We start from the raw sequence: 25139 nt of genomic DNA on the forward strand, positions 1-25139 counted from the left end.
AGGAATTTACTTACTTAAACCTAATCAAGGAAAATAATTTTTGTTGAAACAGAAATATTTATGATGGTTGATTGAAGAAAAGGCATAATGAGATATCGTTTTTTACCTTTTTCTTTTTTTCTCTACCGTTGATTGTGACACCCCATCCGCGATGCTTGATTGTTGATTTCATACGTGACACCACATAATGAATTATTTTTTGTTAAAAAATTAATTATAGTACCATGTTAAAATAGATTGCAATTCCTTTTGGTTTAAGCTTTAGGTTAATCATGCACAAATTGGCACCCAAAATAATTTCCTCATAAAAAAATTGTTTGTTAGTTATGCTTTTAAAAACTATAATACAAAGATTATCAATCAGTAATTAATTGAGATTCTTTCAAATAAGATTTGACTAATTTCAACATGCAAATCATATTTTCTTGAAATTTGGCAAAGGTTTTGCTCTTATTTTTCTTCAAGGTTGCTTGGAATGCTTATTATGTTATCATGTTCCATTACATTTAAATAAATAAATAACATTTATGAAGAAGGTACAAACCTTACTTTTGGTTCCACTATTATTTATCCTACTATGTTAGCTTTTTGAGCTAAGCTCTTTTTTTTTTTTTACCACTGTTGTTCTTATTCTATTGACATTTAAGAAAAAATAGGCTTTATTCTGTAAGCCTTTTTAGCAATATATTACTGGCCCCCAACTTAATAGGTTGTTTGGGAATAATTCTGGTATACAATAGGATCAAGAAAAAGAAAGGAACAAGAAAAAAACAAACTTCCTTTCTCTTTATATATATATATATATATATATATATATATATATATATATATATATAAAGAAGACAGGAAAAGAAAACATAATTAAGCTAGAAAGGTTTGAGAATTCAAAAATAATCTTGCAAATGAAACCTGGCAACAAAACTATTATCTAAATATATGCAACCATGTCATTTTTAGCAACCTAGAATGCCCTACAAGCATTTAGTCACAAGATTCATATCTTCATTTCACTCAAATAGGATTATATTTCACCATGAGAGACATTTTTGTTATTATTAAATTTTGTGTATGGTAGGTTTCATACAATGAAGAAAACAAACAAGTTCACCCCTATAAGAAAAGAACAAGCATTTGCAATCAGGGCCATGCATAAGCACCATAACTTGCTTGCTATACCCAGTTTTGAATCCATCTTTCCCAGCTCCTTTCCCCCTTTGTCCCTAACATGGGCCTTTTATACTTGAGTCTAATGACTTGCACTACATGACAAGTTGCTTTCTAGCTTTCTCTTTTACTTTCCAGCCCAACCCATAACATAACAAGTTGAGGAAAGAAAACAAACCGAATAAATGAGAAAGAGACAGACTTACAGCTTAGTGATCTTCACTATCATGGTTACAACTCATAACTCAATCATATATGTGCAAGAAATAAATAAATACAGAAGCAAGCAAGTAGAGGAGAAAACCCAACAGTTCATTTTCCCAGAATAGCTAACGTTTATTCTTAGGGAACATCAAACCAAGAACATCTAGCCATGGAAACTGAGTACCTGCTGAATTGCTGTTGTAATGTCTTGTTGGCCCGGTTGTCATAGACCCCATCTGAGGATGAGAAGTCCCATCTCTCTATACCAAAATCAGAATCCCTCTTTTCTTTCCAGATCAGATGGCAAAAAAGAGGCAAAAAGGAAGATAAGAGTGAATTCAGGGAAGAGGCTTGAAATTGACAGAGTGATAACTACCTTTTCTTTGATCCTTTCAATAATTATGTCTTCCAGTGCCTGCCCAAATAATGTCGTTTTCATGTCCAAATATTCATGGTAAAAACCAAAAATTTTTACTGTATGAAAATAAACAACCCACATGGGCCATTGATTTTTTTGGTAGAGAGATTCCAAATAAAGCAGCTAGAGAGATTAACCAACCCAATGTATGTCCAAATATGTCACCATGAATGAATGAGTGTAGTGGTCATCATAAAACAACTTCTTCCCATGCACTAAAATCTCTTCCTCCTCCTTGGGGGCTTAATTCTTGAGAGACTCTTTCTGCAAGCAATGCCAAATATAAACCAGCATGAGGTCTATCAGCAGTAGTAGCCTATGTTTTCTACTTTCCTCCAATATTAGCCCCTTTCCCATGAAATCAAATACAAAGAGTGTTTGAGTTGGCAAAGAGCAAAACATAGGATGTTCTTCGGTGTACGGCTTCTCTAATGTCAATTTTTTTGGAGGTGCTCAAAGTGGGGGTACTTGGAAAAAGAAATGAGTTATCTACTATTATCTTACTCAGACTTTACTGGCATTGAACCTTGCCAAGCATATCTGTTTTGCTAGTGGATACTTGAGATCAGCCAGTTGTTTTCCTAAATACTTGTCACAGCTAAAGTTCTTCAAAGTCCTGTTGCCCCCTGTAAACAAGAGGAAATCCAATAGAAAAGACAACTTGATCAGTGGTTGCTGTTACTGGTATTGAAATTAAGAGTTCCAACTTACAAAATCTGGTCTCCAATTGCAAAAAAGTCTCCTCTTGCATCCTTAATATCGTGACAAATTTTTGGTTGTTTACACACTCTAATTTGTGAGAGCTGGCTCTGTGCAGTTTCATTGTTTGAATTTGTTGAAGTAGACACTAAGACTGTTCCTCATGTCAAAGCCATACGCTGCAATAGTAGGAGGTGCTGCTGGAGTGGCACTTGTTGCAATATTCATCATATTGTGGTTCTGCAAGTCACACTGTAAGAACTTTTCAAACAAAAACTCAGAAACAGGTTCTTCAGATCCATATGCAGTAGGTAATGTTCCTCAAGGGACAGAACATGGAGAAATTGTTATTGCTTTTCCAGTGATATTCACTGTTTCTCTTTCTAACTTGTGGCAGTGGAGTGGAATAGGGGAGGTCAATGCAGTTCAGCACCTGGCCGTCCTCTATTTGGGTCACAAGGGGCTAGAGCATTCACAATGGATGAGTTGGAGCAAGCTACCAAGCAATTTAGTGAAAGCAATCTCATCGGATATGGAAGTTTTGGGTCAGTATATAAAGGTTTGCTTCAAGATACTACAGTGGCAATAAAAAGGCGTCCCAGTGCTCCTCGAGAGGACTTTGTTGCAGAGGTATAAACTTCCAAATTGTAGATCACGTTTCCTTGAGATCTATCCACCACACCACATGCATTCAAATTCTAAGTCCTACTAGGCAATAATGCACTTTGTGCATGATATCCTCACTTGTAAAATTCTGCTGTGCATGAAGATCTTGACTAGGATTCATAAATATCCCAGTAAGCCTAAAATGAAGAAAATCTGAAATTATGTCCTGCTGCTTAGCATATATATATGTTTTCAGAAGCTTTAAGCTACTACAATTCAAATACACATTGACAATTTCACATGGCAAACAGGTATTCTATTTGTCAGAAATTAGACATCGTAATTTAGTTTCACTTCTAGGCTACTGCCAGGAAAGAGATTCACAAATGTTGGTATTTGAATATGTACCCAATGACAGTATTGGCAACCATTTATATGGTATGACTCAATTAGCAAACTCTATTTTCCATGATCCTCCATGAGATATATCTCATAGCAGTTCATCATTTTGACAGATACAGGTTTGACGTCATCAACCAAACTAGAGTTCAAGCAGAGGCTGTCCATAGCCCTGGGAGCAGCTAAAGGTAAATGCAAAGTTAAAAGAGAATCATAAAAGATATTTAAATTGAAGAGTTTTGAAATAATGCAGGTCTGTGCCATTTGCATGGCCTAAACCCCCCCTTGGTACACAAGAACTTCAAAACAACTAACGTCTTGGTTGATGAGAACTTCCTTGTAAAAGTAGCAGATGCAGGGATCTCAAAACTTCTTGAAAAGATAGAAGAAGCAGGACCATCTTACACATCTGGTGTAAATGTTTTCTGGGATCCAGAGTAAATTTCTTCCTACTGCATTTTTGTGGTGTGAAATATGACTTTCACTTTTTAAAATATATCCAATGTTTAGAACAGGAGTATCGGGGACCTTCACTGAAATGAGTGACGTTTACAGCTTTGGGGTGTTCCTTTTGGAGCTTATAACTGGACAGGAGGCAATACATCTCGGCTTCTTAGGATATGATGAAGGCTTAATTCAGTGGGTAAATAAATATGTCCTTATTTATATTTATTTGTTTAGCTTTCATTTTGGAGTCACATATATAGAGATTCAAGATATAGTAGATGTCACTCAGCTAAACTCAAAAGAAATTAGGATAGATGATTTGTTTTTGGAGCTACAGCACTCTGTCATTCTAAACCTAAGCTATAAAAGTTACCAAAGAGATGTTGCTTTATGAAATTCCAGTCATGTTCCCAGTCAAAAATTTCAACTTGAAAAGGTCAGAGCTTAGAAGGAATTGCTGGCCACAGAAATTTCAGTACAAGTTTGTGTTACACTGAGCTGAATTTAAAAAAAAAACTAAAATGGAGAATTAACTTTGTGAAGGTGGCTTCTCGGCTGAACTCAAACAATTTTGTGGACCGTAGACTTTTGGGGAGTTTCACTGAAGATGGGATTAGGGATTTGATCAGGTTGACACTGCAATGCATGAGCTTTCCAAGAATAGGAAGACCAAAGATGGAAATGATTGTGGTCGAACTTGAGCGGATTCATGAGAAAGAGATGGCACTAACAACCGTCACGGGCGACGGCACTGCTACATTTATTAAAGGTAGCGAACTATTTACTTCAAAATGAAACCAAATTTACGAAATAGTTGGCATCTGTTATGTATGTGCCAAATTTAAGCTCAATGGTACCAGCAACAAACAACAATTGAGAGGGAGTGAGAGAAAGGTCTTTTATAACTGCAAAGGGATTTAAGTCAAGTATGTGCAAGCATGTGTAAGTATGAACGTGTTTCTAGTTATGCAAGATAATAGTGTTTTAGAGAAGCATGTATCTATCAATTATCTATTATTCAAATTTGATAGTATTGTCATTCAGGAGGTTGAAACTATCTGTGTCCATAAATACTACAGTAGTTTATTTCTATCCAGTGAAGCACCTTCAAAACAACATTCTAATCTGATGAAAATTATAAAAAAGGAATAACCAAGAAAACTCAGTTTCTAGAGCAAATTTATATATTCCAGCATAATTATCACATGCATCAGTAGAGAAAAGCTTCTTAAAAACTGCAAAATTTGATATAGAATAATATTCAGCAGGAACAAATAATTATCATACATGTGTTTAAAGAGAAACCTCGAACGCCCTAAATTGACATTTGTTTTCCAAGTCTTAATTTTCCGGTCAGTTGTAGGGTTTCCTTATATTCCACACAATTTTTCTCTTTTGCTTCAGCTCCCTGTGGAAATAGCAATAGCAAATTTTGATAAGCTCTTTGACGAAAAAAATTAATAATCCATATAATCGAAAACATAAGTTGTGAATGAGGAAATAACATTGGCCCGTGTGCTAATTCCAAAAGAGGCATACTTTATTTGATTCAACAATGTCAAAACTCACATGTTTTACGTAAATGAAAGTTGCATCTAATTGTTGGTAAGAACAAAAGACCCATAAAGCAGACCGCAACTAGTTTGGCTGAGGACTTGGGCTCAGTCAACAACAAATTCCTAATAACAGACCTAGGGCATTTCCCAACTCAAATCAATACACAAAAGCAGCACGCTGTTGCTGAAAGCTGAACTTGTTTGGCACCAAAAGTACTAATTCTAATTCTCCAGCCACAACCAGAAAGGTAAACTCAAGTCTAACTCACAAGATTGAAGGATATGAACAAGGTAACAGATACTACATAATGGCCATGCTTTTTGATAATCATCAAATTGACATTGTTGAGCAAATTATAATCAGTCGATTTCAGTGGCAAAAGATCATAAAGTTAAGGATAATGACAAGCTTCCTCTCTATCACCGTCAATACATAAACATGGGTCCAGATGCACAAAAACCTCTAAATCTACTAGGAATGATAGTGATGTAATGACAAGACATGATTAGTGGGGAATCATTGCTCGACAATGCACAAATAACTGAAATAGTATTACTTATCTATGGACATGAATAATATCTGTGTTTTATACATATAAAACCATCTTATCAACAATTAGTAAAATGATTTGAAAATATCCCATTTAACCAAACAATGAAACAAGTGGTTCGCAAATCACATCATCCCACAAGATTCTCTGTCCCCCCTTTTGTTCAAATGAAATCCACCACGATTCCAGCAGCGGGTCCATAAAGATTTTTGGTTACCCTACTAAATTCCTTATCTCGACACTGCTCAAGCAAAGGGTAAATCTATTGGTTTTTCAAATTCACACAAGAAAAAAAAAGAATACAGTAGCTGACACACAACAGGAGCTAATATTCAGACAGGCACAAATGCCATGCAAATTAACAGAGCAGAAATTAACATCCAGATCATGAAAAGTTTAACACTAATGGAACTTTCTGTTTCAGTTATGATAACAGGAAAAAGAAACGAAATTTTAACTGGCCAGAAGAATATAAGCTAAAGACTTGGACAAAGTAAATGATACCTGAAAAAAAAAAAAAAAAAAAAAAAAAAAAAAAAAAAAAAAAAAAAAAAAAAGAGGAGAAAGAGAGACGATAGGATTGTGTTGCAGTTGCAGAATCTTGGAGTGGGACATTACCTTAGCTGTAATGAGAGCTCTCAACCAGAGATCACCTAAGCACGGTTCGCCTTTTCATGGAGGGAAGCGCCAACTGTTTACCGTATTTAAATTTTTACCCCAGTATTTTACGTTTTTACATTATGGCTCTGCTACAACAACAACTTGTTGTTCTATTGGGCCTGGTGGATCTGACATGGGCTAACTTGTATCAAATTTATCCGATATTTGGGCCAGATATCAAACCCATTTGCGGGACCATAAGGAGTCGTGTGAATTTACACGTGGCATGAAATTATTGATCTGATAAAACGATATTCTAAACGGTGTCGCATCAGCGAAACTATCTCCTCAACTTTTGCCTCTCCTCGCCCCGCTATCTGTTATCTGCTGAGCAGAGAAATGGCTTCCATGTCTGTAACCTGCTTCTCTCCACAAGCTCTAGCGCGCCCGAGAACTCAAAACCCTAAACGTAAAAAATACTCTCCAGAGAAACATTCTCGTATCGCTAATGGGAACCGCAGCTCTAATTTCAAGCCTCAAAAGAGTAAGAACAAGTCTGTGCCACCACCGCTAGCTGGCGGCGAAGCTACCACTTATACCAGCCTTCCTCCAAGAGAAGATTTCACGGTTCCTTCACTCAGTTTTGCTGCAGCGGAAATTAAGCTCTCCCATTCAAGTGTAGCGCAAATTAATAGTGACAGTAAGGTTAACCGTTTAAGCAGCAAAGGAGAAGAAGAAGAAGAAGAAGAAGATGATGATGAAATCAATGGAAATTTTCCGGTTGATTCTGGGAAATCTGAATATGATGGTGATGAATGCGTTTACTCGAGTGAAGAAAAAAATGTTTTCAATGAGAAAAGTTTAAATGATCGTAATAGCAATTGTAATGAAGCACAGGAGATTGAGGAGTTTGCCAATGGCGAAACCTCAAATTTACCGGATTTCGAGAATATAGACTTGAAGGAGAAAGGAGTGCCAGCAGTAATGCGATGCTTCGATCGCGCCAAAATTTACGTGAGAGCCGGAGATGGTGGAAATGGCGTCGTAGCATTTCGGCGAGAGAAGTTTGTGCCCATGGGTGGTCCGTCCGGTGGGGATGGAGGGAGAGGGGGACATGTGTATGTAGAAGTCGATGGTTCGATGAATTCGTTGTTGCCATTTAGGAACAAAGTGCATTTCAGGGGGGGAAGAGGGTCTCACGGGATGGGGATGATGCAAGATGGGGCGAGAGGAGAGGACGTGGTAGTGAAAGTGCCACCAGGAACGGTTGTTATGGAGGCGGGTAAAGAGGAGGTATTGTTGGAGTTGTTGCATCCAGGACAACGGGCTCTTTTGTTGCGAGGTGGAAGAGGTGGCAGAGGGAATGCGGCTTTTAAGTGTGGCAGCAATAAGGTGCCCAAAATTGCAGAGAACGGTGAAGAAGGTGTAGAAATGTAAGTATTGAGTAATGATCGGTCAATTTATACGGTGTATTTTCTTTTTCGCTGTTTTTGCAAACTTTTTTTATAACTATATGTGATTATATGTGTTTATTCCATAGCATTTGTTTGATTTTCCTATGTGATTTATCTGGCAATGCCAAATTTCTATATTTTTTATTTTTTGTGCTCAGAAAGAATTATGAACTTATAAATTTCATAGTCCATGGGATGTGAGGGCTTGGAAGAGATTACTTTTGATTTGTGCACGTTACTAGCAATAATGGCATTCGTGACCAGGTGGTTGGAGCTCGAGCTAAAGCTTGTTGCTGATGTTGGAATCGTGGGTGCCCCAAATGCTGGGAAAAGTACATTTTTGAGTGTGATAAGTGCTGCACAGCCAACAATAGCAAATTATCCTTTTACTACTTTACTTCCTAACCTCGGTGTAGTTTCATTTGATTATGATTCCACATTGGTAGTAGCAGACCTGCCTGGTCTGCTTGAAGGAGCACATTCTGGTTTTGGCTTGGGCCATGAGTTTCTACGACACACAGAAAGGTGTTCTGCCCTGGTACAGGCTTTCTATCATGAACTGCAACTTTATTAGAAGTGAGATTATATTTCGTGTGCAGTTGAAATGGCTTTTTCTTGTCTTCTAAGCTTTTCATTGCTGTATTTCACTGCCTTATCTCAATTTTTGAGCCAATAGAAATTGATCTACCTTTCCTGTGTTATTTTTAACGTGCTGTAATTTGTCATTTCAATGTTTTGCTTACAACTGAATTCGCTAAAGTCCAAAAGTGGCTTCATCATCTGAAATGATCTTATGTGACTTCAATGTCATTGAAAAGATCTGCCAAGGCTTTTTGCCAATGAATATGCATGATAACAATGTTGTGAGAAGGAACTCGTAGTACTGTTGACTGTACAGTTAACTGCGGCTCATGAAAAATAATTTGATAGTGATGCTATTGCTGACTTTTGTCATATTTAGTATTCTTTGTCCTCTTGTTACTGTAAGTTCATCTGGATCCACCTTATCCTCTGTTTCATAGGCTGCCATTTGGAATAATTGTTCTTTGGAATTTCTAGGTGCATATTGTTGATGGCTCCTCCCAGCAACCAGAATTTGAGTATGATGCTGTTCGTCTTGAGCTGGAAATGTTTAATCCAGAACTTGCTGAGAAACCTTTTGTAGTTGCCTATAACAAAATGGACCTTCCAGACGCATATGAAAATTGGTTATCATTCAAGGAAAAGCTACAAGCTCGTGGAATTGTGCCTTTCTGCATGAGTGCTGTGAAGAGAGAAGGCACTTATGAAGTGATAAGTGCTGCTTACGAGCTTCTAAGAAAATATAAAGAATCCAATCAGGAGTTTGAAGGTCAAACTCTTACTAATTTTGTTCTTCATTGTAGCATATCTGGATGCTTAAAATTCTCTTCTGTATTCTTCAAATTTTATCCTCCTTCAAGTTCACATTGTATTCAAAAGTTGCACCTGATTCAGGTTTGACAGAGCCAGGAAATTTGGATCATGTAGCTGATATGGTACAGAAGCGGCGGAGAGCCCCTATCACGGACTTTGAGATCCTTTATGATAGTGGTTCCAATTTTTGGCAAATTGTTGGCACTGGTTTGGATCGATTTGTTCAGATGACAAATTGGAGGTAAGTTACTATTGGCAATAATGGGGTCCAGTTATTGTCACTTATTCTTATTTCTTGCTGTCCAAATTCTTGGTTGTTTAATTATCAGACTCCCGTTAATGCTCTCCATGTGACTAATTTGCCCAACCTGTTTCTTTAAAGAACAATTTGCTGGAACTACAATGTGGAAAATGTGTCATATTGTATTTGCACCTTATATTTGCGGTCAGACTTTACAACTTCTTCTAACTTAGCTGGTAGTGCAAGCTGAAGCTAGGGTTCAGTCCATGTGAGAAGCTATATATCTAATTTGTACATCATTGTTTTACTAGAGTTTTTAATGTTTTTCATTATTGACACACAGAATGTTTAAAACTGATAATACAGTTTTCTATAGTAAGCCATCTAACGCATGTGGAACAGCATAAATAAAATGTGAGTATAGATGGATGAAATAATGAATTAGATAAGCCTGCGATATGCATTCTGTGGTTGCTTTTGCTCATCAGAATCATTGCAATTTATCCCTCTTCTTTTCAATTGTCTGGCATTTCTTCTGCTTCTTCTTCTTCTTTAAAGATTGGATAAGAATTATCATCCATCTTCTTTTTACAACTTGGTTCAAGTTTCTCAAATTGGTCTTAATTTATCACTTTCAGAAAAGGGATTTCTTTTTTCCTTTTTGTCAGTGTGTGTATGTGTGTTAGCGTCGCGGAACTCTGCCTATGTGAGCCTAGGAAAGTATAGCTGGTTCCAAACCCGGATAAAGGAGGAGGGTTGCGATCAAAAGGTTGACTGCCAGTGTAAAAAGCAGTCAAACACACATTATGGATCCTTTGATTATACAGACACAGTTGGGACGTGCTCACTAGGCACACGCTACATTTGGGTGTAGTGTTAAATGAGCAAGGAGTTCCACCACATTGCCGCTCGAGTGTGAGGGAGTATGAGCAAGGGTTCTCACATCAAGGACTGGTGTGGGTAAAGAAGCTAGTTCCGCCATATCTGTGCCCAAATGTGGCGTTGGATAGAAAAAAATTTTAAAAGTCTCTTTCAAAAATTTTTTTCCAACTTATACTTGGCTTTGCATTAATATTAATTTGATCAGAGCTTTGATATTTGAAACAAAAGATTCATGTAGCCGACTCTTACCAGTTTGGGATTATAAGGCTTGGCTGTTGTTGTGTGTGTGTGTTTTAGAGGGGATGGGAGGGGAGGGGTGGGAGGTGGTGGGGTTTGGTTTTGACAGCCTGACTTTTGTTTGCACCTGTACTAATTTTGCATTTGATGCTACTACTTGATGATACCTTAACTTTCCAATTAGTTTGAGTTCAATCTAGCATCTTGCTGTTTATATAATGCTAATTCATTAGTTTTGTATGGAAACTGTTTCATGTTTTATGTTTTTTGAGCTTGTTTTTGACAGCTATGGGGACTCTGTAAGAAGGTTCCAGCATGTTTTGGCAGCTTGTGGTGTGGATAAGGCTCTCAAAAAAAAGGGTGTCAAAGAAGGTGACACAGTATATGTCGGAGGGGTAATACTCTATACTTTTGCAATTGGAAACTCACTCCTATTTCTAGCAATGCCTCACTTTACCGCTGAAACTTGTATGCACGTGCTATTCCCATGTTCACGCACATATGCATGGATCTGTATGCGATGATGGTAGGATTATATGATTTATTGCTGCAGGCACCTTTAAAACCTTTGCATCTTGAGTAAGTACACAGCTAAATTTGCTGTTTCTATCAAGGTTCTACTTGCTTGTAACTTGTGTGTTTTGTAAGCCTGTTGTCATTTAACACATAGCTAAAGTTTTACAAGCACACAAAAGTACGAGTCCTCATTATTGCCTGATAACATTTTGTGAAGCCCAACCTCTTGTACATCTTGCAGCTCTTTTATACTGTATTTGAATCATTGTTAGAATTTCAATAATCACCTTTCTTCTGCGTGCCAGATGGCAATGGTGTGGAATGATTCTTCCACCGATAGTTCCAGTCCATCCAATATGAAATCCAAATGGCCGCAGTTGATGTAGTCCTCTTGTTTTTCATTGATAACAGCAGGTAAAACCATCTCTCTTCTTTTGGGTTGAAGTTTTACAATAAATGGGGAGATTTTATTACCTTTTGTCAATAAAATTATAGGGAACATCTAGACTAAATAATATACTGTTGCCTTCAATACTGGTAATAAAGCTGCTATAACAATTACGGGCTTGCGTGTAGGCATTTGCTACAGCCTACATGCATGGACGCATGGATCATTGCACACAACTCTCTTATTTGATGGATATGTTAATTTGGTAACAGAAATGTGTAAATTTGTCTCTATCCAAGTTTGTGGGATTTCAAGATTTAAGAGAATTTGCAGTATTAACGTAGCTTGAACAAGAGTGATGTTGACATTTCAGGGGGAATCGATGTTTACAAGAGTGATATGGACACTTCAGGGTAGCTGCAGCACCCAAAAGTTTTAAGGCAAGTAAATTTGAGCTTGTCTTCCAGCGAGCCATGATACTAATGGATGCAAATGGATTTTCAGGCACCATCTGATATCCGAAACTAGAGACCCTCATGCTCATTCTTTCTTAGTAGAGATCTTTTTTCAAAAAATATTTTGTAGTGTGATAATGTATTTGTTAGTTTTTGCAGATGATAGAATATATGTATCAGCTCCTAAATTATGACCTTGTTGTATAATAGAAAGGAAGGTTGGGATTTGATTATTGCATCTGGCAGAAAGGGGTGGGAGAATAATTAGTACAGAAATGTGAAACTATATATGGTAGCATCTTACCTTTATTTAGAGATACAATAATATGGATGATTTCCTTTTTTTTTTTGGTTTTTGCTTTTCATTAATCAAAGAATAATGTATTATTGAAATACATTTATTTTTAATTTTGTAGAAAAATAAAAAAAATCAAAGATAAAAAACAGTGACCATATCAAACAAAAACATTTTAGCGATGTGGAGCATGCGGAGGTGAGAGGAAATCCCGTAGAATGTGTCCTGAAAAAGGAGACAAAGTACAAAGAGTGATTCTCACTTCTTGACCGTCCCATATTATATCCAACCGTTCTAAATGAATCTTTGACCGGAACCAAGAGATTCGCTTTTACTGTATCGTAATTCATAAACGGGCAAAATCTATTTAATAAGTGCCCAATTCCTCAACAAATCATCTCCGTACATTACTGTGACTCACGTCCAGATCTTTGACACGTAGCTCGTACATTCAACTGTAAACTGATAAGATCATCTTCCATTCACATTCCCACACGTCATCGTAATGACCCCACTGTTTGCTTCGCTTCCTTGACACGTTGTCTCGGTGGGTCCAACTCCAAACAATTGCATTCTTGTTGACGTGGCAACAGTGTCCCTGATATACTAGGTTCGGTCTCTTCTTCCTACGTGGCAATGCTCCATTTGTTGGCTTCAGAGGAGATCGTGTTTCTTTGTTGGCCGTAAGATTTTTACTGTTTGATATAGTAAAATAAACTAAAAGATTTACATTGAATCACCAGAAAATAAATAAATGAAATAAATAAATTTTGTCCGCTGAATCAATTCTGTTATATGATTGGCTATCATTTTTGTCCATCTCATCCCAATTTAAGTAATTAACCCGACCCATTATGCAAATTCTCATTTTTCAAATCCGAATGAGTAATTCAAATTGATAAAAAATGCCAGTAACAAATTCTCTTTTCTAAAATTATAACAAGTGTGGAATTAAAGTTAAGTTTTTACTGTTGCAAGAGAAAATAAATCATATACAAAATTATTTTACTAACTCATACATTTTATGGGCACATTTCATAAGTAATGTAAGATCCGAAAACGAGCTCACACGCTTTCAGTAATACCAAAAGCATCATATCTCATACAGTGATTCATTGGACTTACCTTAATTCAAATTCAAAGTCTTAAGTGGTTAGAAAGACATACTTAAGTATCTTTTCCCCTAAATCCGGATCAACTTTAACACTAACAAAAAGTTGTAGTGTTTAGGAGAAAGTGCAAAATTCTCATCTGACTCAAACAAGTACAATCAATCTTCCATGTCAAGAGTTGGGAGAAAGAGACCCCTACACCGTCCAACCCTAAAAGTTTTATTATTATATTTATTTATTTATTTATTTAAAAAAAAAAAAAAAAAAAAAAAACATCCATTTTAAGGAACTCAAAACTTTGTCAAAACTGTACTCTTGCATTCCAACTAGCTCACTCCTTTTTAGAATGGCTCTTGACTAACCTTTTCTCTATTCATTTGGTAAAATTTATATCTCTCCCATTCAAAAATATCATTAGCTATGAATTTTTAAGTTTGGAGATGATTCGCACTTTGAAATTTTTCGCTTTTCATATCTTTTATAAAATATGAAAAGACCAATCAGACCACTAACTATTCGTTTTATTCTCTTTCTTTTTTTTTTTCACAGTATTATTATTATTATTATATATTTATGTGGTCCACATGCAATTTGCAAATGGAACTATATGTTTTGCTCTTTCTTTCTTCAAATTCTTAGTGGAAGAGTCAAGGGTCATAGATTCTATGACTATGTTATTCATTCTAAAAGAAAATGTTAAAATGATTGTTATTATTCATAAATTACTAATATATATGATTGCTTAGTTTTCATTTCCACCTTTCCCCTTAGTTAAATTTATGTAGGTCTATAGTTTAGAACAGACAACAACAATAATGGTCAGTGATAAAAAGCATATTGCAGCATTAAGAAATGCTAAAAACAAGAAAAAGAGGTTGACCCATTTTATTATCATTCGTTAATGTCATTCCCAATGCCATTTTAGGCTCATGTATGATGTAAATTCATTAAAAGGAATACAAATATACCTCTTTTTTTTTATTTTTTTTGAAACTAATTAAATTTAATTTAATGGTACTGACCCACTTATAACTTATGTTTGGGCAGTTTAATCCATAGTGTTCTTCAAGCTTTTGATTCATTGCCCTTTTGACTATATCCCTTTTTGCCAACTTTTGGAGATCAAAGACAGAGACCCTCATTTCTGTAATTACTTTTGCTGAATTTTCTTTAAAAAAAAGGCAATTTTTCAGGTTATATTTCTTAATTCTCTTGTGATTTAAACTTTCAACAATGGTTCATAGGGTTATAATGAAGTTATTAATTAACATTTATAGCATCCAAAGGCCCAACAGTAATTCATATTGATAAGCTGAAAATTGTGGAATTGTCTGAAAGTGGTGGGATCTCTTGACCTAAAACAATTTCCACTTTAGGGTTACAAGTGGAGGAGAAGAAGCTCTCAAGCAAAAAGAATTGGCCAACACTTGCTATTTTCAATGTTCCTAATATCTTGACCTTTTGTTAATTTTCTATTCCCTATTCACTCAAACCCACTTGACAATTAATGAAACTGCCATATGTAAAAGACCATCGTCAACTGCTATCTACATATTTATAGAAAATAGATAAAGAAAATAATTTCCCTATTCTTAATTTATTTATTTATAACCCCTTGAGGTAAAAACATAAAAATTATGTTAAGTAAATGTAATATGACAAACAGAAGAAAGCTAAAACATTTGACTCATGGTTTGTTTTTTGCACTATGAAGTGGAGTTGTTTGCACGAGTCAAGACATGAGAGCCTAACTACAATATCTTAATCCTAATTAGCTATAGTTATTAAGACAAGTCTTGGTTTGATTAGAACTAAAACCTTAACTGCTCCCTTTGAAAATTATGAAGCAGACAAACTAATTTCATCGGTTCATTTTGCATAAAATGCGGATCCACATGTGCATATTTCAGATTCTTTATATTTGGTGATTCTGAGTAAATCCAACACAGATACGGTTTTCTTCTTCTTCTTCTTCTTCTTCTTCTAATTTTATCTATAAATTTTGATTTATATATATATTTTCGACATTAATTCCTTTGCAATTGGCAATATTTATGACGTCAAAAAATGGTGAGGGAGCTATTACCCATAATCCATGTTCTAGTAGATTGATTGCCTGGCTACTGAGTTTGCACGTGAACCAGGCATGCTATTAATTAGTTTAAATCTAATTAACCTTAATTAAATTTATAATTAACAAATTCTTACTGCTTGCATTCGCCTGATGTAATGTTGCGCTCATTAATTAATATATTAATTTATATTAATCAGAATAGAATTAATGAATTTATGATTGGCAAACTCCTATTGCTTGCATTTGTTCTGATTACTTCATTAAAAAATAGAGAGATTTCTTTTTTTTTTTTTTAATAAAAAAAAAGAAAATGAAAATAAGAACAAGGGTTATTAAATAGAAAATGCCCTGCATTTTTTAGTTCCTTGCAATGACTTAAGAGGAATCTTTAATTTCTCCATTGTAAGATGAAAGCTCCTAATTACTTGAGTTGTAGGGCAACTATTTATTATTATTATTATTATTATTATTATTATTATTATTATGGGAAACAGATCAATACAAACCCAAAACTTATGTTAAAGAATCAGTAGGTATTGGCTATATTGGAAATTAGAAAAAAAAAAAAAAAAAGAAATATTTAAAAAGTAGGTGTAAAAGGGGAGAGCATGGCTTCCAAAATGACATCTACAGTGTCCTTTTCCTTCGCTCCATGATTAAATCAGTGTCTTTAAAAGACTTCACTGCACCTTCACTCTCTATTCCACACAAAATCTTTTTAGACTTCAATTACTCACTCACTCCCATTCCATCTATAGCTCTCTCTCTTTCTCTTTCAACTCGAAAATCTTTTCTTTCCTTTTCCTTTTTCTTTTTCTCTTAGCTGCTTAATATAGCAATGTCTACCTCCAAAACCTTAGATAAACCCTTATATGAACAAGTTAAAGTACATGGTGGGTTTGCTCTTATTCAAAGAAACACATCTCCAACTCAAAGTGGAGAAAGAAGAGGCAGATCGAGAAAGCAAGCAGAGCCTGGTAGGTTTCTTGGAGTTAGAAGAAGACCTTGGGGTAGATATGCTGCAGAAATTAGAGACCCGACGACTAAAGAAAGGCATTGGCTTGGAACTTTCGATACAGCTCAAGAAGCAGCTCTTGCTTATGATAGGGCTGCTCTTAATATGAAAGGCACTCAAGCAAGAACTAACTTTGTTTACGCTGATAATGGTACTTTTCACTCTCTTCTTACTCCATTTGATGTTCAAGCTTTCTTGCCACCATCACAGTTTCTCAGTGGCATTCAAAGTAATTATAAGCAACAACCCGTTAACAATGACAGCCCACCAAAGCTTGAGACTTGTCAGAATTTTCAGATACCCAATAACCAAATAAGTACTTCTGATAATCAGATTTCAACTGATCAATCAACATATGATACTAGTTTCTTCTTTTCCAAAGATGATACTAACTCGGGCTATTTGGGTTGCATTGTACCCGATAATTGCCTAAGGCCTCCACCCCCTTCTAATAATCCCACAAGTGCTACAAATTCCATAACTTACAAATTCAAAGCTCCAAATGATCAAAACTTTGGCTCTATCCAAAACCAACTACATTGTAACAATAATAGTTATGCATTTCCTATAAATACTACAAGTGCACCAACTAAAGCACTTAACCCTGAGAATTTTCCCTGCTTTGAAGAACTCAACAATGGATTCTGGGGAGATCAACAGTCATGGGAATTTAACTCAAATGAGTTATCTGCAATAATCAATAACCCATTAATGGCAGGAGATGTGTGCATGGAAGCTTTGTATCCAAGCACCAATAATCATACTAGTTATATTGGGTCAGTAATGCCTCAGGCTAGTACTTCTTCCTCTTCTTCTTCTTCTTCAGTATCTTGCACTCCATCATTTCCTCCTTATGGCGATACAATTGAGTTTGGCTATTCACTCTATTGATAATTAAGTAGGGTTTTTTTATTTTATTTTATTTTATTTTATGTTCTTTTTAATATTGAGAGAAAGGAGTCCAATCCCGGTTTGTTATGCAGTGAAAAAAAAAATGCAATAGAATCACAAGATTATGCCTGCATGTGCTGTTGGATAACTATTAGTCACACATTAACATGCACTATTTTTGTCTCTCTTTCTTTTCCAATGTAATTACAAAGAAAGTTTCCATGTGTGAGCAAGAAAGAGCTATGGAATCTGTATCCCTATTATTATAAGTCCTATGAAAAAAAAAAAAAAAAAAGTGGGTTTGAAAAGCTCCTCGATGGTCTCTCTGGTTTCAAGGTCATAAAGTGTTCTTTAACTTGCTCATTATTAGATATGCAACATATAACAAATATTATTGACTGATTGGAGTCTGTCTTTACGGCTATTTGCCTTATCTTTTATCGACAATGCTAACATTACATATAAAAAATGACAAATAAGTTGCTGAATGATTGATTCATTAATCACTAAACCACCACAAAGCCCCTAGCTATGTCCTTATCTATGCCCTTCTTTATATTTTTCTGGTTTCTAATTGGTCCATCCTATTATTAACTTTATCGCATTTGTAGTTGGTCCTAACCCTTTAACATCCAGATATTAAATAGGACCATTCCAACATAAAAGCTATAATTAGAAACATTGGTTGTTCATCTATTTGCCAAAATTTGCATTTATGGACTAGTTACATAAATATAATATAATAACCGGTTCTTTACATCTTTACCATTTTCACTTTGATACCAGAAGAAACAGTAACTCTATATATGTATTTTAATTTGAGGAGTTGTTTAGGAGCTAGCTAATGACAAGGATAATGAGGTCAAGGGTGGATTAACTCTTTAGGCTGACAACTGCATAGTATGTCTAGAATACCATCATTTCAAAATCAGTAGAGTTGAAAGAATTCCTAGAATATATATAGCATCAGCTTTGCAGCAATCAAATTTTATTTATGCACAGCTATTATACAACCCATCAATCAACTAACATAGCTAGCAAAGAACTCAGCCTCGTCTGAGAATTTGAAGACCTACAATGACCGTATCAGAATATAGGACTAGGAGAACGCTCATCCACCTCACGTAGGAAATGTTTAACTAATTTCAAGAACAGGAGATGTAATCATGTAAACTAATTGATAATTCAGAAGGAAAGACCATTTCCACAATATCAGAAGGTGCTTGCTTGACTAACACCAAGCTAGATAATAACACAAGAATTGTGTACATCCTACCATTCACATATATTGTCAGTGTTCGGGCCATATAATAACATTCAAACAACTTGGAACAATCCAAATAATGATTATTCAATAAATCTATCTTGAAATCATTGGATCTGTTGTTTCTTTTTAAGAAAAAAAAAATGATTCCATCTATTTCTTTTTTTCATTTTGTTGCTGGAGGCTCCTTTTTCACGCTCAAGATGCGTTGCACCAATGTTTAGCTGCAACGGCCATTACTAGAAAGTAATTATTGTTTTTCTACCAAAAGTTTACCTGATATTGCGTATGTAGCAAAGCTCATGCAAAGCATATTAGAAAAAAAAGAAAAAAGAAAAAAAAAAGTTGTTTTTCGTGAATTTGATCAAAAAGTTGTTTGATATTTTTGCTTAGCTTGAGGTGTGAGCCTCCATGCTGCTGCTTGATGAAGCGCCAGAACTCTGGCTAGACTGTTGCACACCAGAATGGGAGACAGGTCCAATCTTTGAAAAAGTTGAACCTACCAATCCACTAGATGTGCTCATTGATGAAGACATCCTGGTCGAACTGGAGTCCTTGCTTGACCCTGAAATAAGTTCAGGCCGCAACTCCGAAGATGAGGATGATGGGGCTAGAGTACCAATTGTAGAACCCACAGGATAAGGTGCAACAGGCATATCAGCAAGAGAAGATGCAGATGGACTGTAACTTAATGTTCCCATTGGATGATCAAATTTGCAAGCAGGTCCAAACTTGCATTGTCCCCGTTGCGTATAGTGAGTACAAGGTGGTGCACCCTGACCAGAATAAAAGAACATCAGATGCACCACAACGCATAAACAAACTCATAGGAAACTAGAGCACCAGGAAACATAAATTTCACATGTGATTAAATCTTCAGAACCAACATACGCAGGTGGAGAATGCACAACAAACAATAAAAATAAAATAATATTTTGACCTAGTATGAATACAGAAAACGAAACATTGATCGGGATACTGTAAAGAGTAGTTTCAAACACCAAGTTCAAATTAGTTTTATAGTTTAATTGGAGAATTTCGGCATGTAGTAAATAGAGGAAACGATGAATTGACTAATTCTAGAAACAAAGCCCAGATGCATGACATCATGCCAATGCATCTAAATGCATTATGGAAGATCTCTTAAATAAAAAAGACATGACTTAACATTTGAAAAATGATATCACATTGACAATGACAAACCTTTAAATGTTTATAGATCACAATGAGTATGCTTGACCGTTCCTCAAAATTGGCTTTCACAACCTTATATGAGTGTGCTAAAGCATGCACAAAAATCATGAATTTTGCAGAAGAGAAATAGAGAGAGAATGCAGAGACAATAAATATCTGCTGTCTACGAACTCAACACCATTTCAGAGATGCAACAGGATCAGTAAATTGCAAATGCAAAATAACTTGCAAAAACTAATTTATCTGATTCATCTATTTCCTGTTACTCCACTAATCTGCACCGCTATTTTTTAAGTACACAACAAAACCCAAGAGCTTTATAGAATTGTTTAATTTCTCTGTGAATTTCAGAAGCTGGCCTAAATTTGCTTGCCAAACTCACAGCAGAGAGACATTTGTACAATTAAAGATTAAATGGAAAAGTCAGGAAGACAGACAAACATGTCCCTTAAACAAGATATAGCTTTGTAAAGATTAACGTAAAAGTGATTAAGACGAATTGGAATCCTACCATCTCCAAACTCCCAATGATACACCGAGAATTAACAAGAGAAAGAATTTTATTAAATGTCTCAACATTACGACTTACAATAGTTGCAGCAATGAAAAATTATATCAGGCAGATATAGAAATCCACCGACTAAAACCCCTTCATGTGGAAACCTTAAACTAACAAAACAAACTCCAAAAAACTTGTTCAGTTGATTGTACAATAAAGCATTAGCACATTGTACAATGCCAGGAACATAAAAATTCTCATTCAAAGTTGAACAATTTACAAAGATGACCTCTTGCCATAATTATTTCTCAAGATGTAATAAGTCATCAATTATTTAGTCAATCATAGAAAAATATTGCACTCTCACAGTAAATCAGGGAACAAATCTTTTCAACAAAAATAAACAACCCAACTTTCATCAATGCAAGTAGCATAATATCCTCATTCATCTAGCAAACTCTTTGGAGCACCACAGGCTAGCTCACCTATAACGCCTGTTAGAAAGACTCCAATGAAATGAACTGATACACAAATTTTAGCAACCAACAAAGAATGACAAAGATGCTTACATCTCACATGAAATGAAAGAGGAAAGAAAAATTCTTTCTGTAGACAAGAAGACTGCAAGTGACCTTCCACTCATATCAAAAAGTTATGGAAACTGCTCACTATAGGTTGGATTTTGCAACAAACAAAGATCCTGATGCAAATTATTCCCGAGGAGACCCTAAGGTTAAAGAAAATAACAAGTCAAGTACACCTAACAGCTTATTTAAAAAAATTGTAGAATAGCACAAGTTTCTAGCTAGAAAATAACGAGGAACTAACAAGTTTCTCATTAACCATAAAATGACATCTTTCAAAAGTATAAATTGACAGTCTTCCAAAACGAATAAAATTAGCCAAAATTTCAATTTTAAATATTAAAAAATCGAGTTAAGACCAAAGTCAGCTGCAACAATGATAGATAATTGAAATGTGTAAAAAATGCCAAGAACGACAGGACACACGAGGCAAGCGGAGAATTATTATGTGTCAAAAGTAATTTTCTATTTCCAGCATTCATCCAAGCCAAAAAAAAGGTAATAAAACTGATCAACACAGTTACAGTGACTCATTCCACTCTTATAGCCAATCATACAGGGATGCGGAGCTTCTATTGGCTTGAATGCATGGGCGGTCTGTTTATCACATGACCTCAGATAGACATATCCGCATCCAAAAAACAATTTGAAGGCCATAATTTATAGCCTCTTGTATTTCAAAAGCACAACAAGTACTGTCGCACCCTAAATATTGTGCAAGAAGAACTAGCATCATGCAACACTGACAAGATTATACAGATCAAAACATAATGTTCAAAGTACCATTACAAAGAAATGACAAAGTTTAAATTTTACACCTACAACTACTGGACCATTTTTATGATTACAGAGCATAGGAGTTTCTTGTCTTGTTAAGTTAAAAATTTCTAAGGAAGAAAGGAAGCAGAGGAATGCTCCTCACTTATTTCCAACAATAGAAACATGTTTGAAAGACATTAATCCAAGCCTATGAAACATTGACAAATACGATGCGCAGAAAATGTTGAACTAGGAATAATTAATGAACTTTATATTTCAAATCCAACTATGGCATTGAGCAGTAAAAGAGGAAAAAAAAAATTAAAGCATGTGCAACTTGTGTTAAAGGTGGCAATAATGACAATGCAAACCAACAAAATGACATGTCCAGGCAAGCACTAAACACTAAAGACAAGTAAAGATAACTTTCTCTAAGAAGCTCTCACCATTCATAAAAGTTATGTGGGTTTGCATGTGGCTTGCATGTCACTGTTGTAACAATAGGTCTAAAAATTTGTACATGTATAAAAATACTCTCACAAGGAAAGAAGTTGAGGGAAGTGTAGAAAGAGACTTGAGAACACATCCAACATAATTTATCGAGAGAAGAAAAAGAAGAGAGAGGGAGAAGAAGATAAGGAAAGATGGAGGGAGAGATTGAATAGGTATCACTGGAAACAGATAATTAGATATGTACACACCTTTGTATAAATCTTCTTTAAACACCAAATTAATACATATATCATAATGCAATCTAGAAAACAATATGCCTGATTTATTTTCCAACTTTTAGGAATGTCAGACATCCATAGACATAAGGAATCACAATATAAAGAAATTTTCAGATGATTCTTACTGGACGTAAAGGAAGGCCGATAGGGCTAAGTACAACATTTGTTTTTGGTGCAATCAACTCTGGTGGATGATGATATCTACAGGAAGATCCAAATTTACAGTTGCCAGTTTTCATATAATACTGACATTCTGGTTGGTCAGGTCTTTCCGGAAAAAAGGGTTCTTTCTGGCTGCTGCTTGATGGACCAACTGAAGAAAGCATGGACTGATATGCTCCTGTGTAAGCAGGTGCTGAAGGAGATAGTTGATACAAAGAGCCTGATCCAACTCCTGGCTGAGTGCTAGGAGATGCAACTGGACTTACAGGTGCCTGCACAAGGACGAATGACAAATGATAACAATAAATAAATTCAACCAGATTCTATGCAATAAAGAAAGCATCCATACACATACCGGGTAGGGACTCCAACTTGGATAGGGAACTACACCTGGGGAAAGCAGCATTGGACCATAAGGACCTTGTACATAAGAGCTCGGCAGAAGAGAAGGCCTCGCAACTACTAGTCCATATTGTTGAGTAGAAGGAACAGATGAAGGATACAATGCAGGAGCAGGAATTGGAGCTGGCACAGGTGCAACTTGGGGAGCCGGTGATTGTGGTACAATTTGTAAGTTAGCTGGCTGTGGATGATGGAATTTACACGTTGCACCAAATTTACACTGCCCTGTTTTTACATAATATGTACATTCTTTTTCACCCTGTGACAGTTAAAAACTCAAATGTTAGGCAAACTTAACTTCAAGCTGAGGAGAGGAGACCAATGTGATAAAAGGGACAGGACATTAAACACCAATGCCAAAATATACAGACCGGACGTAATGGGTATCCATAATAATTTAGGGACACAGGACTAACAGAACCACCTTCCTGCTTAGGATGGTGGTACTTGCAGGAAGCACCAAATTTGCATGTCCCTGTCCGCATATAATACTGCAAATCAAGTAAGAACAGCATCATCAGCTTACTAGAACTTGCAATTATACTAAACATAAACCTGAACAATGCATCACAAAACAACAACAATTCTCACTTAAGCCATATGTATCCACATTACAAGGAAGAATGCAGTGAATGTACATTGTTAAAATTGGCATATATCCAAGGTCTATTTTTGAATAAAGACAAGTGAATTAAGCACCTGGCACACAGGCTGGCCGACTCGCTCAGGAAACTCCCCAGCACCAGCTCTTGCAGCTCCTATTACCTGGGCATATTAAGAAAACAAGTTATCATGCCAGATCTTATTAAGTAACAACGTAAACTTTCTACACTGAGTTCAGAGTTCACCCATTTCATAATAAACCCACATATCAAACACTCCCTTATCAAATTAGCAAACCGTTGTCCATCTCAATTCAAAAACCACAAGATCAAACTCAATCGAACCCAATAAAAACATTCAATTATCACTTTGAAAGCATGAATCATGACAGCTCCAATCAAAGCTTAATTCAAGACGAAACCAAAAGGTAATCAACTAGAATTACCGCGCCTCGGTCTCGCGGGTGATTGAACCGACACCTCGCCCCGTACCCGCAAAACCCGGTCCTCAAGTAATAGATACAATTGGCCTCGTCGGGTCTCTCCGGATACCCGGATTCTCCTTCCCCTAATCCCAGCGGCCAAACACCCTCTACATTCACACAAAAACAATCACAACAAATAAACAAACAATCACAATCCAAAAACCAAAAATAATAAGATCATACTTATAATACCCATTTCCATTTCCCGAAATTGGAATGCAGGTGAAATTAACTCACCCTCAAGCCCGCTTTCAGGTCCCGGGGTTGTCCATTCCGGTGACGGATCGGACTGTGAGCCCTCCTGGTTCCGACCGTACCGGTCCATCCCGAAATTATCGGAACCGGACGGAAACGGTGGAATTATACCGGCTTTCGGACAGTTAACAGAATGAGGCTCCGATCAAGTGGGGTGCGCTCGTGTCTTCGCTTCTAGAGAGAGAAAGTAGAGTGATAAACTGAAGAAAGAGTTTTTCTTTTTTAGATTTTGCTTTGGGGTTTTTTGTTTTTTTTTTTTTTTTCTTTTTTGTTCTTTTTCTTCTTTCACTCTCGACACAGACTTGCACAGTGTTTGGTTTTTTTCATTTTTGTGTTTCTCTCTCTACTTTCTCTCTCGCTCAATCAGCTTTCAAAGCGATGGTTTTTTTATCTTTCTTTCTTCCTCTGCTGTGGTGGTTTATATACGCGCCAAACAGAGAAGAAATCACCTAAAATAATGCTTATTTTTAATGTAAATAAAAAAAATATATATACACACACAAAATAAAAATAAAATAAAAGTATATGTTGAGGAAGGAGCAGAAGTCGAAGAAACTGTGCAACCAACAACTGTTGCTACTCATGGTCATTTTGTTATACGAA

At 35.9% G+C, this 25139-nt stretch overlaps 4 protein-coding genes and 1 long non-coding RNA gene across 15 annotated transcripts; 3 read left to right on the forward strand and 2 right to left on the reverse strand.

Moving 5' to 3' along the window:
* Positions 1 to 1021: 1021 nt before the first annotated feature.
* On the reverse strand, positions 1022 to 6940 carry LOC110009267 (uncharacterized). 7 transcript variants are annotated; one of them, XR_002284154.3, is made up of 4 exons: positions 5507 to 6490; positions 5225 to 5345; positions 2498 to 3288; positions 1022 to 2412 (listed from the first exon to the last, which is right to left on the reverse strand). It is a non-coding gene; the product is annotated as an uncharacterized LOC110009267 (long non-coding RNA). The 7 variants fall into 7 exon arrangements; XR_002284151.3 differs by having other exon boundaries at positions 1022 to 1783; positions 1928 to 3288; positions 5507 to 6452; XR_016321596.1 differs by having other exon boundaries at positions 1022 to 2737; positions 5507 to 6492.
* Positions 2604 to 4991, forward strand: LOC105631808 (proline-rich receptor-like protein kinase PERK3). Of its 4 annotated transcripts, none has more exons than XM_012213993.3 (7): positions 2604 to 2739; positions 2883 to 3115; positions 3403 to 3529; positions 3607 to 3678; positions 3744 to 3927; positions 4001 to 4133; positions 4481 to 4991. In XM_012213993.3, the coding sequence occupies exons 1-7, from the start codon at positions 2649 to 2651 to the stop codon at positions 4730 to 4732; spliced, it is 1092 nt and encodes a 363-aa protein (XP_012069383.1). In that variant the 5' UTR covers positions 2604 to 2648; the 3' UTR covers positions 4733 to 4991. The 4 variants fall into 4 exon arrangements, with proteins under 4 accessions (XP_012069383.1, XP_012069380.1, XP_012069382.1 ...); XM_012213990.4 differs by having other exon boundaries at positions 2649 to 2796; XM_012213992.4 differs by having other exon boundaries at positions 2649 to 2796; positions 4046 to 4133.
* Positions 6941 to 6993: 53 nt separating the features above from the next.
* On the forward strand, positions 6994 to 12555 carry EMB269 (GTP1/OBG family protein). 2 transcript variants are annotated; one of them, XR_002286243.3, is made up of 8 exons: positions 6994 to 8077; positions 8363 to 8636; positions 9158 to 9449; positions 9575 to 9734; positions 11140 to 11248; positions 11675 to 11783; positions 11946 to 12022; positions 12131 to 12555. XR_002286243.3 is itself a non-coding variant. In XM_012237499.4 (7 exons), the coding sequence occupies exons 1-6, from the start codon at positions 7044 to 7046 to the stop codon at positions 11753 to 11755; spliced, it is 1950 nt and encodes a 649-aa protein (XP_012092889.1). In that variant the 5' UTR covers positions 6994 to 7043; the 3' UTR covers positions 11756 to 11783; positions 12131 to 12555. The 2 variants fall into 2 exon arrangements, 1 of the variants encoding a protein (XP_012092889.1); XM_012237499.4 differs by lacking the exon at positions 11946 to 12022.
* Positions 12556 to 16422: 3867 nt separating this feature from the next.
* Positions 16423 to 18200, forward strand: PUCHI (Integrase-type DNA-binding superfamily protein). Its single transcript, XM_012213989.4, has one exon. The coding sequence runs from the start codon at positions 16532 to 16534 to the stop codon at positions 17597 to 17599; it is 1068 nt and encodes a 355-aa protein (XP_012069379.1). The 5' UTR covers positions 16423 to 16531; the 3' UTR covers positions 17600 to 18200.
* Positions 18201 to 18760: 560 nt separating this feature from the next.
* Positions 18761 to 24940, reverse strand: LOC105631806 (Zinc finger C-x8-C-x5-C-x3-H type family protein). The gene is made up of 7 exons (XM_012213988.4): positions 24519 to 24940; positions 24243 to 24388; positions 23894 to 23959; positions 23566 to 23685; positions 23148 to 23453; positions 22756 to 23064; positions 18761 to 19639 (listed from the first exon to the last, which is right to left on the reverse strand). The coding sequence occupies exons 1-7, from the start codon at positions 24604 to 24606 to the stop codon at positions 19253 to 19255; spliced, it is 1422 nt and encodes a 473-aa protein (XP_012069378.1). The 5' UTR covers positions 24607 to 24940; the 3' UTR covers positions 18761 to 19252.
* Positions 24941 to 25139: the final 199 nt, after the last annotated feature.

Source organism: Jatropha curcas, chromosome 7 (assembly GCF_041381405.1).
Source record: "Jatropha curcas cultivar XTBG-Jc1 chromosome 7, XTBG_Jcur_1.0, whole genome shotgun sequence".
NCBI lineage: Eukaryota > Viridiplantae > Streptophyta > Magnoliopsida > Malpighiales > Euphorbiaceae > Jatropha > Jatropha curcas.